Raw genomic sequence first — 14519 nt, forward strand, 5'->3', positions numbered from 1 at the left:
GCTTGAGAACAGCCTTGCAATGTATAAATATTTTGGTCTGTAGCTTCCTGAAGGCTCCAAGCACTGAGGAAGGCCAGGGGCATTTTAAACAACTGCTTGCACCACATCAACTCTGGCTGCAACACACATGGAACTTCTTGTCTTCAACCATTTTGAAAGTTCTTCTCTATGTCTATGGATTTCAGAACTGGGGAAGAATGATCAAGCAGTCTATCTTGGGATCTCAGTGCAGATGGGGAAAGTTTTTGGCTCTCCTTCTTGATTCTTGGAAATAATAATAATATTAATAATAATTTATTATTTATACCCCGCCCATCTGGCTGAGTTTCTCCAGCCACTCTGGATGGCTCCCAATCAAGTGTTAAAAACAATACAGCATTAAATATTTAAAAAGTCCCTAAAACCAGGCTGTTCTTCCTGTCCATCTTCCCCACCCCACCCAACACGGCAAGTGACTATTTCCTAAAGCTATTAGCCCATTTCTTCCTTTCAAAAATATCAAGGGCCAATTAGTTGCAAAGGCTGGCCAAATTAATCCAAGATGCCAATTGTTATGTTAACAAACAACCAAAAAATATTGGTATGATGAAGAGCCACTAGCTGAAAACTCCCCCCCCCCGGCCCGGTTGTATTTGGGGTTTGCAGTGCACAGCCCTCCTTGAATGAAGACCCAAACATGGCCCCATGCAGTCAAGAGATATTCTCTGTGGACATTTGGAGGTGCCAAGAAACATGCTGGGATTTCCCCTGCCATGTCATTTGTGTGTAGGATCTCAAGAGGAGGAAGAATGGATTGCGCTATAGCAGATGAAAAGGAAGTACCTTGGACCAATGAGGGGTATTAAGGTGAAACCATGAAACTTGGAAATTGCTTCATTGTATGGGCTTGGAAAACCTGTCATTGCCTTTTTGGACTACCCTGATCTTGAGCCCTGTTAGCTACATAGGAGCAGCATACTCCCTTGGTTAATATAAATAATGTTCTACTGGGATAAATAGGAAAGGATGTGCAGAGAGAGGACTGTAGAAGGGACTTCCTTTCCTAATTAGGAGCTCTGCCTCGTCCAACAGTGTACTCCTTCTCCCCCTTGTGGGGAACAATGCTGCCTAGCACCTTGGTGGTGGTGTAGACAGATTCTAAGGAGCTGCCACCTGCCGTCTGTAGAGATTGAGACCTATCCCCAGCCAGCATCTTTTGACATTTTTGCTTAAATCTCATTTTGAAGGGTCCATATTGGACTCTGCTGAACATGTAACTAGAATTTGCCTAGGACAGGTGTGCTGACAGAGCCAGAGCCATCCTTGCTGTGCTTGGCTGCAGAATCCCATTCCTCTGGAGGCCTCTGACTCACACCGACAAAGACGTCAGTGGTAGTGCAACGCAAGTGTGTTTCCGCGGCCTGCTCTGACTCACTGGCTGGGCAGCTGTGATATTCATTGTGGATGTGGCTGATGGGCAAAGAGACCTACTATTTTTGTGCTCTGGTGCTCTGCAGCCTATACTGCTTTCTTCTACATTTCATGGCATTATAAATGAAGAAGAGAGAGAGACACAAACTACGTATCTACTTTTGAGACCGTTTCTCCCTGTGGATGTGAAACCGCCTTCTAGCAACCTGCCTTCATGGGCTGTCCCTTGCACCCAGCATTTGCCAGAGCTGGGTATCGTATGCCCATGTCCCCCATCTGTGTGAATTATAATTACACACTTTTGAATCAGATGACTCCCATAGGTTTCTCTCCAGCCCTGATACCCGTAGCATTAATCTGTGTAGTTCTGATGCATTGGAACACCAGGAATGCCAAACGATCCGTCACAGTTCCAGAGACTTCTTTGTGTGATTCATAGCCTCTCTGATTATCTCCTGATAGAAGATCTCGGGTGGGGGGGTAGTGCCCCCCCCCACTGCTCGTCATTTTCAGAACCGCTCTGGGTAGCTTTTAGTAAGAATAGGAATAGGTTAACCCCTGGGTTTTCCACTTGTGAGGTGGGCCCCTGGGACAATTGTTTTATTTTAGCTGTTTGTATCCCATCTTTTAGGGCAAGCCCAGACAAGGATTCTTACAATAAGAAATTATAACTGGTGCACACAGTTCCAGGGAGGGAGGAAATTCTGAATCCGGCCCCCAACTTGTTAGGGCCAAATTACTGTAGAATCAACCTTAATTGTGTGAGTGCTGTTAATGTGCATGGGTTTTGTTAGACCAATAGCTGAGTGAAGCCTATGCTGCTGGGTAAACATTTAGAGCCTGGGGAGGGTTAATTCTCTTATCTCCCTGCCAAGGTCTCGATGCTGCTCAAACTGCTATCTGCATTTCAAGGGAACATCCACTGCTGCCAGTGGGAGCTTATGAGCGATACTAGTTTCCTCCTCATCTTCGCTGTCCCCCAGTAGCTCAATTTCCCTCTCTGCTGCTTTTTATATAGCAAAAACACATTGGGTGCCTTCATGCAATTAACATCACTTTTTAGTTTTTCCTATTGCTAACCTTACTAAGTTGTCTTTGGTGAGGCACATGGTCAACATAACTGTCTAGCCTCCCAGGGAATGATTCGTTCTGCCACTTCTTTCATTATCTTGTATATGACCTTTTAATTGTTGAGGTTTTTTTAAATTTTATTACCCCTTTGAATTTTGTCCTTGTTAGCCATCTTCTCTCTTCATTTTAAAAATACATTTTTATTATGCCTTTCTGCTTTAACAAATCACTGAAGACAGCTCTTAAAATTTTAGAAGACACATGTGCATAAAACTAACAATAAAGCTTTGACTAAAAACAGTAGTAAGATCTTCAGTACAAAAACTGAAAGTTAAAGAAATGCAAGCAGCAGTTGTTCATGCTTAAAAAACACCCCTCGATGCCTTCTGAAATAAGGATATATTCACAAGTCACCAAAAGCAGATAGCTAAGTGAGCTTTCCAAGGAAGAGAGCTCCAGAACTGTGACTGCAGTAACTGGAAAAGCCCTGTCCTTTTGGTTCAAAAAGGAGGATAATAAACACTTGGACAAAGGGGCAGGAAGGATGGTTCTCAGTCAGTTGCCAATACCAAGCCTAGCTTGGCTGGGTAGATATTGTAGACTCAGGGCTATTGATATAGTCTAGCAGTACCTGTATCCATATTGGATGGGTGAGCTACGTTGTATAACAGTATTTTCTCCTCCCAGAGAATCAGTGCCACACCTGGAAGCTTCTGGGGATTTTCACATTTTACACGGCAATCATGTCTACGGCTTATATAGCAGTGTTTGCCTTGATGATTGCCATAAAATGAAGTGTGTGTGTGTGTGTGTGTGTGTGTGTGTGTGTGTGTGTGTACACACAGGTGATGGATATCTGGGAGGGAGCAATGTCCAATTTATGCCTTGTTGCACATACTGTGTGTCCCTGTGCCTTTAGAGAGATGGGTCTGCTCTTCATGATTCATGGTAGTTGCTGAAAGACACAAACACACACATGGCTGGCATCTGCTCCATAAAATATGAATCTACCCTTAGGGAACGTTCTTAGTTTATATACTTCATTCTACATCTCCCTCTTGTTTGCTATTAAATGTCATTTTCTAAATGTTTGAAAGCTGTGCCACCATTTAGGTGTGGGGCGGGTTGGGGAAGAGTAGGAAATACTGAAAGCTTAACAAAGGAAAAAACACAGCAGTGCCCTTTTTGTGTTGGTTTTGCCTCTAGAAAGGTATATCCTAACACCCATACACAATATCTGGTAATTCCTGAAACAGTTCTCCCAGATATTTTTGATTGAAATTTTTTAATTGTAACTTTGCTGCACAGATATTTTGCCTGATTCCTTTCCTCTGTTTATTTACTATTTTAAGTGATAAGGCCCAGCTAATGAGAGAGAGAAGTGCTCCACCATTACCCCCTGTAGCAAAGCCATTCTAATATTTGGGGGAATAGGGAATCTGTGCCTGTTCAAGTGGACTTAATTTCCTTGCCTCAGTTGTGGCAAAGATTGGGGCTGGTAAGTTTCAGCACCATGGTTAGCTCCTTGCAGACAGCTTGAGTCTGACTTTTTGCTCAGCAATAAAGCACCATTGACAAGTTTAAAAGTTGCTTTCGCATCCTTCATTCACTCAGGGTTTAGAAAGGAATCCAGGCGATGTCATTATCAAAAGGTTGGATTCCTGTAATTTCTGTCAACCCTGCCCCCTCCTTTTTTTTTTTTTTAAAAAAGGCTAATCACTAGCTTCTTTATTCAGTCATGGTGACCATTGCTTATGGTATTCCTGAATTGTCCTTGAAGGTGATGGTTATTGCTGGGTTAGATATAGATCCATGTGATTAGATTATTATTTAACTTGTTATTATTGTTTAAACAGTTCATTTACCACTTGACAACAGTCACGTCTAAGCAGGGTAAAAGAAATACCTTGTATAAAAAAGTAAACACTTATGAAAAGTATAAAATCAGACTTCAGTTTAAGTGCCTGCTGGAATAATAATTTAAAAAGTCATCAGTAGGTGCTGGAAGTCCAACTGGGAGGAGGCCTGTCTGACCTCTACTGGAAGGGCATTCCATAAAATTGGGCCCACAATACGGAGCACACTGCTCTTTGTGGATATGACTCATGCACCAGTGACTGCACTGTGGCAATTGAGTCCAACAAGATCATACGTACATAAAGACATCCTGAAGGCAGGAAGAAATGAGTTCTATTCATTTGAAACATTGTAATATAATTTAGGTCTTGAAATACATACTATTTGCAGTAGCCAAGTAGATTTGCATCCCTGCGAAACAGTCAAGCTGGAGCATCTCTTATATGAATTATAATACTGTCTCTCTGGAAAACTCTGGTGTGTCTCTGTCACTCTCTTTCCAGGCTGCCTATTTGACAGGAGACTCTGCTCCCAACAGGAAGTCTGTGTGCAAGGTAAATAAGCTTGGGATGGATTGGAATTAAGGGCATTAAGTCCATAGGGTGGAAAAGCACCTGTTGCTGCAGAGTGATGTACACTTATTTCCCCTGCTGTGTTAAAATATGCTTTCTGCATTTGTTATGAAGTGGGGGGGGGGAGACCACATGTGCAACAGGCTCTGATCTGGAAGCCTTTCTGCCCCAAGAATGGGACAAGTGCTTGCCTCTTTTCCATGTTGGCATGTTTCCTCCTCAATGCTTCTCATATGAATTACAGCCTTGTTGTGATATTGGTCCATTTGGGCATCTAATGGTAGAAGGCGTGACTGCACCCTCACAAGACAAAATTATTTCACTTTCCCTGTCTCCTAGTGCAATCCTATCCAGGTTTGCCTTGGGCTAAATCCCACTGAATTCAATGAGGCTTACTTCCAGGAAAGTGTATTTCAGCTTCAAGCTTTTGCATATCTAATTATCTTAGGATGGAGTTTTGTGAAATTCATTGGAAACATATTGTGTTCCCAGTGTATTTACACCCTATAGTGAAGCTCCCCCATAAGCTGTGCAGCAGCCTGCTAACCACCACCTCATCTGCCTAGCTGTGTGTTATTCTCTGACCCTACTTTTCTCTTCCCCCTCCTTTCACTGATCTTTCCACCCTGAGTTGCATGACCACTGTCTCATAGTCATGTTATCTTTGCAGATGGATTGTTTGGTCAGTGCCAGGAAGGTTCCCTTCGAGATAAGCCGTACTTCCAGGTCACACCCTCTGTGCTCCAGCATTTGCAGGATGTGCTACGGCATCTCATGGCACAAGGTAAGTGTCCATGCTTGAAGAGGAGGAGGAGAATTAACGTAAGATGAGGGAAATGAGCCAGCTCTGCACAAACCAGGAGAGGGAATTAAGAGCACTCTATGCCCCTTCTTCTAGTCTTGGCAACATTACTTGGGAGTCTGTCCAACCCCCCAGTACCACAGAACCTTCTACCAAGTGAGACCATTGGTCCATTTAGTGCAATATTGTGTGAACTGACCGGCAGTGGCAGCAGCTCTCAGGGTTTCAGATGAAATTCTCTCCCAGCCCCACCTGGAAATGCTGAACTTGAGATCTTCTGCATGCAAATCAGATGCTTTAGCACTGAGCTACTATGACATCATGCCATAAGTGCATACTATAATCAGGCACATCTAACATATGCTCAGACTATGGGTTCCTCCAAGCTGGATGTTGTTGTTGTTTTTGGTGTGTGTATTTTGCAATATATTGTGGCAATAATAGTGCATTAGAAGTGGACTTATACTGGACCAACCGCGCCTCAATCCGCTTTATTAGTTGTTCTGCATTATTGCACAACAAAAGCAGGACAAAAGTAAACGGTAACATTTATGGTATAAATAGGTGCAGCATTTCAGCAGGAAGTTGTGGGACTTAGAAACAAAGCAGTGTATCTTCCCCAAAACTTTTGCAGGTGCAAACAGTATTGAAAGGAGAAGCATATATAACAGCCACAATTCAATTCACAATAAAACGGATGGGGCCCTGTATTTTACTGTTTGTCTCTGGCAAATACCTGTCCCTATATTTTGGGGATGCTGTGCTAAAATCTTTAGTCTTAGTTTCTGCAGTTGGTCATTCTTTGGAGTACAGCTGCTTCCCAATGATTGGATGATATTCATAGTTCCAGCGCTGGATTCAATACTTGGCTATTGTGGCCATGCTTTGACTTAGCTCTCCATCTTCATGGCAGGTTTATCGTGGCAGGATGACCTTACCCAACACGTGATCTCCCGGGAGATGGAACGCATCCCCAGACTTCACCTTCCACCTCCTTGGGAGTCTGTAGCTGAGAACAGGTAAGGGGAACAGTTCATTTGGAATGTGAGCTTTTACTTGAGTTGCAGCCATTAATTTTCATCCAATATCTGCTTATCACAACTGAGAGGGGGAAATGTCTCTTGGAGAATAAATGGGAACTCCCTTGTCTCCTAGCTGATAGTCATCTGTCTGTCACTCAGAATGACAATTTTTAAGAAGGGACAACTCAAACACAAAAGGAAGCACAGAGAAGTCTGTGCTTCTCTCAGCCAAGATCTACTTATCCACATTCAAGGGAAAGGAAGCTGTTGTAGGTGGTTTGAGATCTGACTCCAGTGCTCACTAGTACAACACTAATTTCAGAGCGGAACACTCCCCTTCCAGGAGCTTCTGTATCCGAAGAAGTGTGCATGCACACGAAAGCTCATACCAAGAACTAACTTAGTTGGTCTTTAAGGTGCTACTGGAAGGATTTTTGTTTTGTTTTGACTATGACAGACCAACACGGCTACCTATCTGTAACTTCCAGGAGCTTGTAAAGCTTGCAAGACATTTAGAAATGTCTTGTTCTTAAACTCTCAACGTAAGAACCACCTTTGAACAAATCTTAAGGCAACATTTTATTCTCTCCATGTCTATAAAATCTCTTTCTCTTGCTTCTTTGTGGTGCTTTCCCCCCTCTTTCTGTACTTCAACTGTTTTGAAGGCAAAGACTCTTGAGAGCCCAAGAAATAAGGCAGCAAATCATTGTGGAGACAAACTCAAAAAGTGCCAGGAAGAGAACTGGAAATGGCAGGACTTAAAAATAAACAGAGACAGCCCACTATGACGTTTGGAAACTCCCCATGATGATGTCCACAATTGTCCAAGCAGTGGCCATCGATGCAAGAACACTTAACTGTATCAGGATGGGAAAACTTCCCTACAGAGAGTTAGAGGCGCTGCCACTGATAATATTGTAGCATGCAGAAAACACATCTTGTTGGACTGGGAAATGTGAGCTTCTAGATGCCAAGCTGCATATTGATAGCATAATATATTGCCCATGACTGTTCTCTTTTCAGGTTCCCGCCTAGTCACCTGTCTCCAAGGAAATCCTCTTCACCACCAGAGCCTCCTCTCCCTCCAGTCCTCCTGCAGCGGTACCTGGAGCTGCTGTTGGCTTCTCAGCCTGAGCTAGGCTACAAGGAGCCCTTCTTATCTTCATATCCACATCACCAGGTATGTCTCAGCAATGTGCATATAGAGTAATGGCAAGGAGTCTTCACGAAGAGGTGGAAGGAGAGTCAAGGCCCTTCCTGTGATTTGCAAAGTGGCCTGTTCAAATGGAGAGAACTGAATGTGCTTAGGAGGCCTAAGTTTTACTGAAGCGTTGAGTAGGAAGGAGTCACTTCAAAGCCTGAGCAGAACTGTAACTGCTGTTGATAGATTTTGGACTGCAGGCCACTGAATTCTAAACTGCACCACTTTGCCTTTGGAAAAAGTTTCTTGCTGGATAGGATGAAGGATATTTAGAGGGGGTGGGATGCTTATAGTGTTTTATTTTAACCCACAAGTTCCAATCAGTCACTTCAGTTGCTAAGTTACTTTTCTCATCTTTTTTTTTTTTTAGAAACCCACCAACTCCTTATTAAACCCCATATGCCTAAATGCACAAAAACTTACTTTGCACTGTACTTTTGTTTTTTTACATTGCACAAAATGGGTCTAGCTGCATGTTAGAAGAAACTCTGCTGCCCTCTGCTGTGAACACTTCAAGATTGCCTTTCTGTTTCCCTGTGTTCAGTTCAGCTACCCAGATGGTACCTTCCGGGACAACCCCAATGCTCACAGCGCTGAGCACCCTGTTCTGCTGGACCGAGGTGCTGCTTCTAAGGCCCTGTTTGGTGCCAGCACTGCTCCCTCCTACAGGGGGCAGCAGGGACTGGATGGAGGTCAACTTTTCCAGGACCTGGGAGCACTTTACCTAACACAGGAGCAGACAGGTAAATCGAGAACTATGGCGCAGCAGAAGCACGATTCCAGGATGGATGGCCCCTTTCCGGACTATGGCGACAGCTCTGAATACAGAGGGGAGCCCCGGGCACTCCTGGCAGAGCCAGGTGAGACTGTTCCTACCCGTGTTTCACTAAGGGGTTCCTCAAGCACTTTGTAGCTCAGGGGTGAGGAATCTGTGCTCTTGTGGATGCTGTTGGACTCCTCCCATCTACTCCAGTCAGTCTTGGCCAACGGTCAAGATTAATGGGAGTTGTAGTACAATGGCCTATGGAGGCCGCAGGATCCCCACCCCTGTTGTAGCTTGTTATCTCAGCCTAGAAGCCTTGGTGCTGGTGGGGCTGCTGTTGCAACACCTTCCCTCTTTCCCCAATTTCCCTTCCACAGATAGAGCACTAGAGAGGCTGGCAGCAGTGCTTGCCAGCTATGGCATCAGGCCCCAGGATCTCACTCCCCAGCATCTCAGCTCCCTTGCTGGTCTTCTCCGGCTCCTCAGGAGTCCAGGTAAGATTGGCAAGATGGTATATGTAAGAGGATCTGGGAGAAGAGGCAGCTGGGATGTCTATAGCTGAAGGAGAGGAGGTGGAGAGAGGGTTGTATGTGTCTGGGGATAACATGGAACAATATCCGGACTATGTCTGCATTGACAAGGGCAGAGCTGTGCTATTACTGTGCTGATCCAGCCCTGCTCCTCACAATCGGGATAAATCTGAGTTGGAACTCTATCCAGAACCTGTTTTTCTGTGTTGGTGCTTAGCTGTGGAGCCCATGAAGTAGTAATGAAAGGGAGCATGTACTTGCTGTACAGAATACCTTTACTGCTATGTAATCAAAACGCCAACCCTACCCCCTCCTGCACATCTGGGAACATTGAGCAGAGGTTCCAAAGGGGTAGTTTGATTTCCAGGTTGGCTTGAGGATTTAAGATCTCATACCTTAGAAACTAAATACTCTTCTAATTCTCTCCCCAGCTGGTAGGCTTGGACCAGACACTCCAGAATCTAAGCGGGTAAGACAGCTCCTTCTAGAGGCAAAGGGCAGTCTCCAGCCCAGAGTTCCTAAGGCCCTCTTAATATTGTTGGAATTTGCTTTCACACAGTTTACAGGGGGCAAACGGTATGGGAAGCCTGAGTTGATGAACCATCGTCTTGCCCTGAGGAGTAGACTTGGCCTGTACCTAACCTGTTCCAGCCCCTATAGTACAATCCTCCACAGCTAGTTTCTAGATGGACAGCCTGTGGAGATTTGGTGTGTGCCTCTGAGACCCGAAGGCAGAGTTGGCCAGCCTGAGGCTGATAATGAACAGGCACAGTTAACGATTCAGGGGCTTTGGTTGGAGTAGAGGGCAGGAGGGATCACCCAATCGCTGGTTGTTGCAGGTTGGAAGTGTTGAGGTGCTGGTGAGTGATGTGCCTCTTTCTCCTCAGGTGACAGAAGCTGAAATGCAACATGGAGAGGAGCTGGAGCCACCCCCCTCTCAAGAGAGCTATGTCAGTGCTGTGCCCACAGAAGGGCAGGTGCAGGCACAGAGGGAGACGCTTAGCCCAACTAAGGCCAAAATAACCATGACGACAGCTTCCCCAGAACAACCTGAGCCCCTCCGTGCTGGTGAGGGAGAAGCAGCTGGCCTCAAGAGGCAGGTGGCAGTGATGAAGAAGAGCCACACATCAGTAGGGGGACCTGGCAAGGAAGAGGACCGGCCAGAGACAGCGCTGGCTGCTGAGGAATATGGCTACATTGTCACTGACCAAAAGTGAGGGAAGGGGCGGGACATGGGGGAAGGGGGAGGGCCAAGGAAATAGGAGTTAGGCCAGTGGGGCGGGGTGTGTGCTCTCTAACATTTGGGAGATAGGGTACTATTTGAGAGGTAAAAATGCATGTGCTTGTCTAACACAGGCACGAGATCAAGACACACTATTATTATTATTATTATTAATTAATTAAATTTGTATTCCACCCTTCAGCTGAAGATTACAGGGCAGTTCACAACTTAAAAGCACAAAATGATAACACAAAATACATTTAAAAAGAACCCTGCTCCCATAAGCGCATTTAAAAAGCCATAGAATGCTTAATCAGCCACAGGCCTAGTTATAGAGAAACATTTTAGTATGGCACCTGAAGATATGTAATGAAGGCGCTAGGCTAGCCTCCCTGGGGCGAGCATTCCATAAGTGGGCAGCTACTACAGAAAAGGCCTCTTCTTGTGTTGCCACCCTCTGGACCTCTTGTGGAGGAGGGGGCACATGAAGAAGGGCATCAGGTGTGTGGGGAAATGAGGTTTCAGTGAGGGAGAACAAGGAATGTTCTTCTCTCAACACCTGGTCCCTCAAATCCTATGGCTTCTTGCTGTTGCACTTGGGCAAAGCTGGACTTTAATCCCAACACGTATTTGCCATCTTGTTCAGATTGTTGGGTTGTCTTGACAGCTCTCATGGGCTACATTGCTGAGGTGTTTCCTTAGAGTGGGTGGCAGGAGGTTGTTGGCATTCGCTTGTTGTATACCAGTACAAGGAAAGAGTTGCCCTCCTGCTTTCTGCCTCCCAATGTTTCTCCCATGCATGCTTTCCCCATTGGCTCCTGGCCTCTCCTCTGTCTCCACCACCTGCAGGCCACTGGGTCTTGCTGCTGGCATCCGGCTCCTGGAGATCCTGGCTGAGCACGTGCACTTGTCCACTGCCAGTTTCATCAACATCAGGCAAGTGCTGCTGGGACTTAACTGAGAGGTGGGGATCTATAAGGAACAGGAGTGTGTTGCTGCCTCTGGCGCCTCAGGAAGGGGAGGAGCCTGGTGAGGCAGGCTGGAGAGGGTTCTGGAAGCATATCCTGAGGAAGATGCCTTTCCCAAGACTGAGGGGTCTTTTGGGATCTCCACAATGCTTTTCAAGTAGCTAATGTATCCTGTCCTGGCACGTTCCCATTGCTGGATGGTTACAAGTCGCTTGCCTATTTATATAAATACGGTTACCTGAAGTGGTATTGGAAGTTGTTGCGTCAGCTGGCTTATACCGAAGACACAACTTTTATTAAAAGTGGGCAAGGAACTAGAGGACATTGTGGCCACAGTCTCTCTTTCCTTCCCTTTCTCATATTGTTGCATGCTTGCATTGAAATTGGAACTAGGCCCCAACCCTTCTGCATACCCAACATGATTGTGATATCGCTTCTTGGCCTGAGACAAAACGCAGGTGGCCTTTACAGTGCCCCACTCCAAGCTCCTAATTGGTAAATAAAGGAGGTGTCATGAGATTAGAAGGTTAGATATTGCCTGGGCTTTTTTTAAAGCCAGAAATCAGTGAAACTCAGTTCCGGCACCTTAGGTGGGTGCCATTGCTAATATAAGAGAACAAGGTTGAGTCCAGGCACCTCTTTTTCTAGAAAAATAGCACTGGATATTGTTGAACATGGTGATACACAAAGCAGCAGAGGCAACCTGCTTTGTGGGGGTATATTGTGCTAGGATGGAATCAGGACACCTTGTAACCTCAAACCTCTCGCCTTGCAGTGTTGTGGGCCCAGCTCTCACCTTCCGCATCCGTCAAAACCACCAAAACCTGTCTCTGGGTGATGTGGCCAACAGGGCTGGTAAGTTGACTCTGAAACGATAGTTGCAACACATGAGAATGCATCTGGTTACAGACTCATTTCGCCATCCTGGATCTAGAAGGACTCTAGTGGTTCTTCTCAATTAGATATGGAACAGGAGGGCTGGAGAATACTCCAGATGGACTCCAAATCCCATTAGTTGCAGCCAGCATATTCAGTAGTCAGGGAGGAGGTAGACCAGCAAGGCTGGGAGGAGTACAGCTTCCCCACTCCTGCCCTACAACATTGTACTCCCTCCTGACTTGGTGCTTGGCCACCCTTTATCCTGCTGTCCACCTGCCCAGTTAATGTCCATGTGCAGAGTATCCATTTCTTCCTTCAGATGCAATAGGCAAACATCAGTGAAGGCAGCTGCCTTTAGTAAACAAAGTAAGGAAGGCTATCATGCAACATGGCAGTGATCCAGAGATAGCAATTAGCACACCACTCCCTGGGCCACTCAAAAGGCTTCACTCCCCCAGCAACTGCCTGCCTGCCTGCCTGCCTGCCTTTGCCCTTTTGCCAGCTGTCCCTCCTTTTTTGTCCCCTTTTCCCATCTAGCACTGGTGAAGCCAAAGCTGGAGACGGAGGTGGGAGTGAAGATCCTACAGACAGGTGTTGGGCAGGTAAAGCTGGGGGGTCATAGGCCTTGGGATTTGCAGTGGTCTTTGGGTTTTGACCATAGCCCTATTTAAGAGTTTAAGCAACATAACGGAGAGGCAGGGTTGGTTGTGCTACTCAGACCTGCCCTCTGAAGCACACCCACCTCTACACAGTTCAGAGCCCTTCACAGCTCTAAAGCAGAGATCTGCCCCCAACTTGGTGGAAGCACCCAGTGCAGTTTGAATCCCTGGTTGTGCTTGGCTTTAAATCCTTACAGGAGGCCTGTATGAGTGGAAGAGGCTCCTTGCTTCTGACATTTACCTTCAAAACTCATGGAAGGCTCTAAACTGTGTAGAGATGATGGGGTGGAGCTTAGCCACATGGACCTGCTCTTCCTAGCATGTTTATCTACATGTGAGCAGGCCGAGTACCTGAATACGGCCAGGGATTAGTCAAGAAGTGGGGCTTGGAGAATCCTGGATCACCAGCCCAGCATTGCCCAAGTCAAATTTGAAAGTGAGTGGGGCAGGGGCCCTCCAGATGCTATTGGACCGCAGCTTGCATCAGCCAGTGTGGCCAGTAATCAGGGATGCTGGGAGTTGTAGTCCAACAGCTCCTGGAGCTCCCCAGCCCTGCAGTGCCCTGGCAGCAAGAGACCAAGCAAGGGATTGGATCACGTGTGGTGGGGCTTCCAGCATGCAGGTTCAGAGTGGGAGGAAATGTACTGGCTGCAGGTTACGTAACGTAGGGAAGAAGAGTTTGGCAGGGACTCCCATGGACTGCTGGGGTTTTCATAGTGGATTGAGGAAATGAGAACTTTTTTCTTCAAGGAGCCAGAGGAAATCCTGGTTGGTTTCCATGATACAAAGATCGTGGGAGCGGCAGCAGCCACCGACTGCCACATGTGCCAATTTTGACTCTCTCTTCCGCCTTTGCTTGTCCCAGGAGCTCCTTCCTATCCCACTGTGCTGCTCTTGACTCCTGTCTGCTTCCCCACAGCGCAACGAGGCTGCGACCTACCCGCACCCCACACACTTTGGTGACACCTTCCGCTCGGTGCTGCTCACCTTTGTCTTGCTGGCCTGTGTGGCTGGCATTGTGATAGCCGCCGCGGTGGTCTTCTGTCTGCGCCAGCATGCCAAGCAGCGAGAAAAGGAGCGGTTGGCAGGGCTGGGGCCTGAGGGAGCGGCAGACAGCACCTTTGAATACCAGGTACGGTGCGGCCCATTTTGCCCTTTGCAAAGAGCTGCAAATTGTTTCCCCAAAGTTTGGGAGGAGCCACAAAGCTTCTGTCCTGGAAGAGGGGCTTTGTGTGCAAGGACACTGCTTTGTTGCCTCTGACGTTCTGGCAAGCTCCGACCTGTCGTTCGCCCTGCCTGTGGCAGATCTTTAGTGCATTAGCTGCTGCAGCTGTGTCTTTCCCACAGGAGTTGTGTCGGCAGCACATGGCTGCCAAATCACTGTTTGGCCGTGCCGAAGCTCCCTCGCCCTCCGCTCCGGCGGAGAATTCCCGCGTCAGCAGTGTCTCCTCACAGTTCAGCGATGCGCCCCAGGCCAGCCCCAGCTCCCATAGCAGCACACCATCCTGGTGCGAGGAGCCTGTGCAATCCAACATGGACATCTCTACTGGGCACATGATTCTG

The 14519-nt window shown here is 46.7% G+C and overlaps 1 protein-coding gene across 3 annotated transcripts in view; it reads left to right on the forward strand.

Moving 5' to 3' along the window:
* PTPRN (protein tyrosine phosphatase receptor type N) overlaps window positions 1–14519 on the forward strand; it is a 33047-nt gene that overhangs the window by 4542 nt on the left and 13986 nt on the right. The window contains exons 2-14 of one of the 3 annotated variants that reach the window (XM_083727018.1): window positions 4842–4892; window positions 5581–5694; window positions 6626–6731; window positions 7758–7914; window positions 8480–8678; window positions 9076–9192; window positions 9660–9697; window positions 10116–10441; window positions 11300–11386; window positions 12194–12273; window positions 12835–12899; window positions 13876–14088; window positions 14304–14519. In XM_083727018.1, coding sequence (XP_083583144.1) covers window positions 4842–4892; window positions 5581–5694; window positions 6626–6731; window positions 7758–7914; window positions 8480–8678; window positions 9076–9192; window positions 9660–9697; window positions 10116–10441; window positions 11300–11386; window positions 12194–12273; window positions 12835–12899; window positions 13876–14088; window positions 14304–14519 — 1769 coding nt within the window. Of the gene's footprint in view, window positions 1–4841; window positions 4893–5580; window positions 5695–6625; window positions 6732–7757; window positions 7915–8479; window positions 8796–9075; window positions 9193–9659; window positions 9698–10115; window positions 10442–11299; window positions 11387–12193; window positions 12274–12834; window positions 12900–13875; window positions 14089–14303 lie in introns of all 3 variants that reach the window. The other 2 variants (XM_083727017.1, XM_083727019.1) reach the window with 2 other exon arrangements.

This window comes from Podarcis gaigeae, assembly GCF_964106915.1.
Source record: "Podarcis gaigeae genome assembly, chromosome: 1".
NCBI classification, from domain to species: Eukaryota; Metazoa; Chordata; class Lepidosauria; order Squamata; family Lacertidae; genus Podarcis; species Podarcis gaigeae.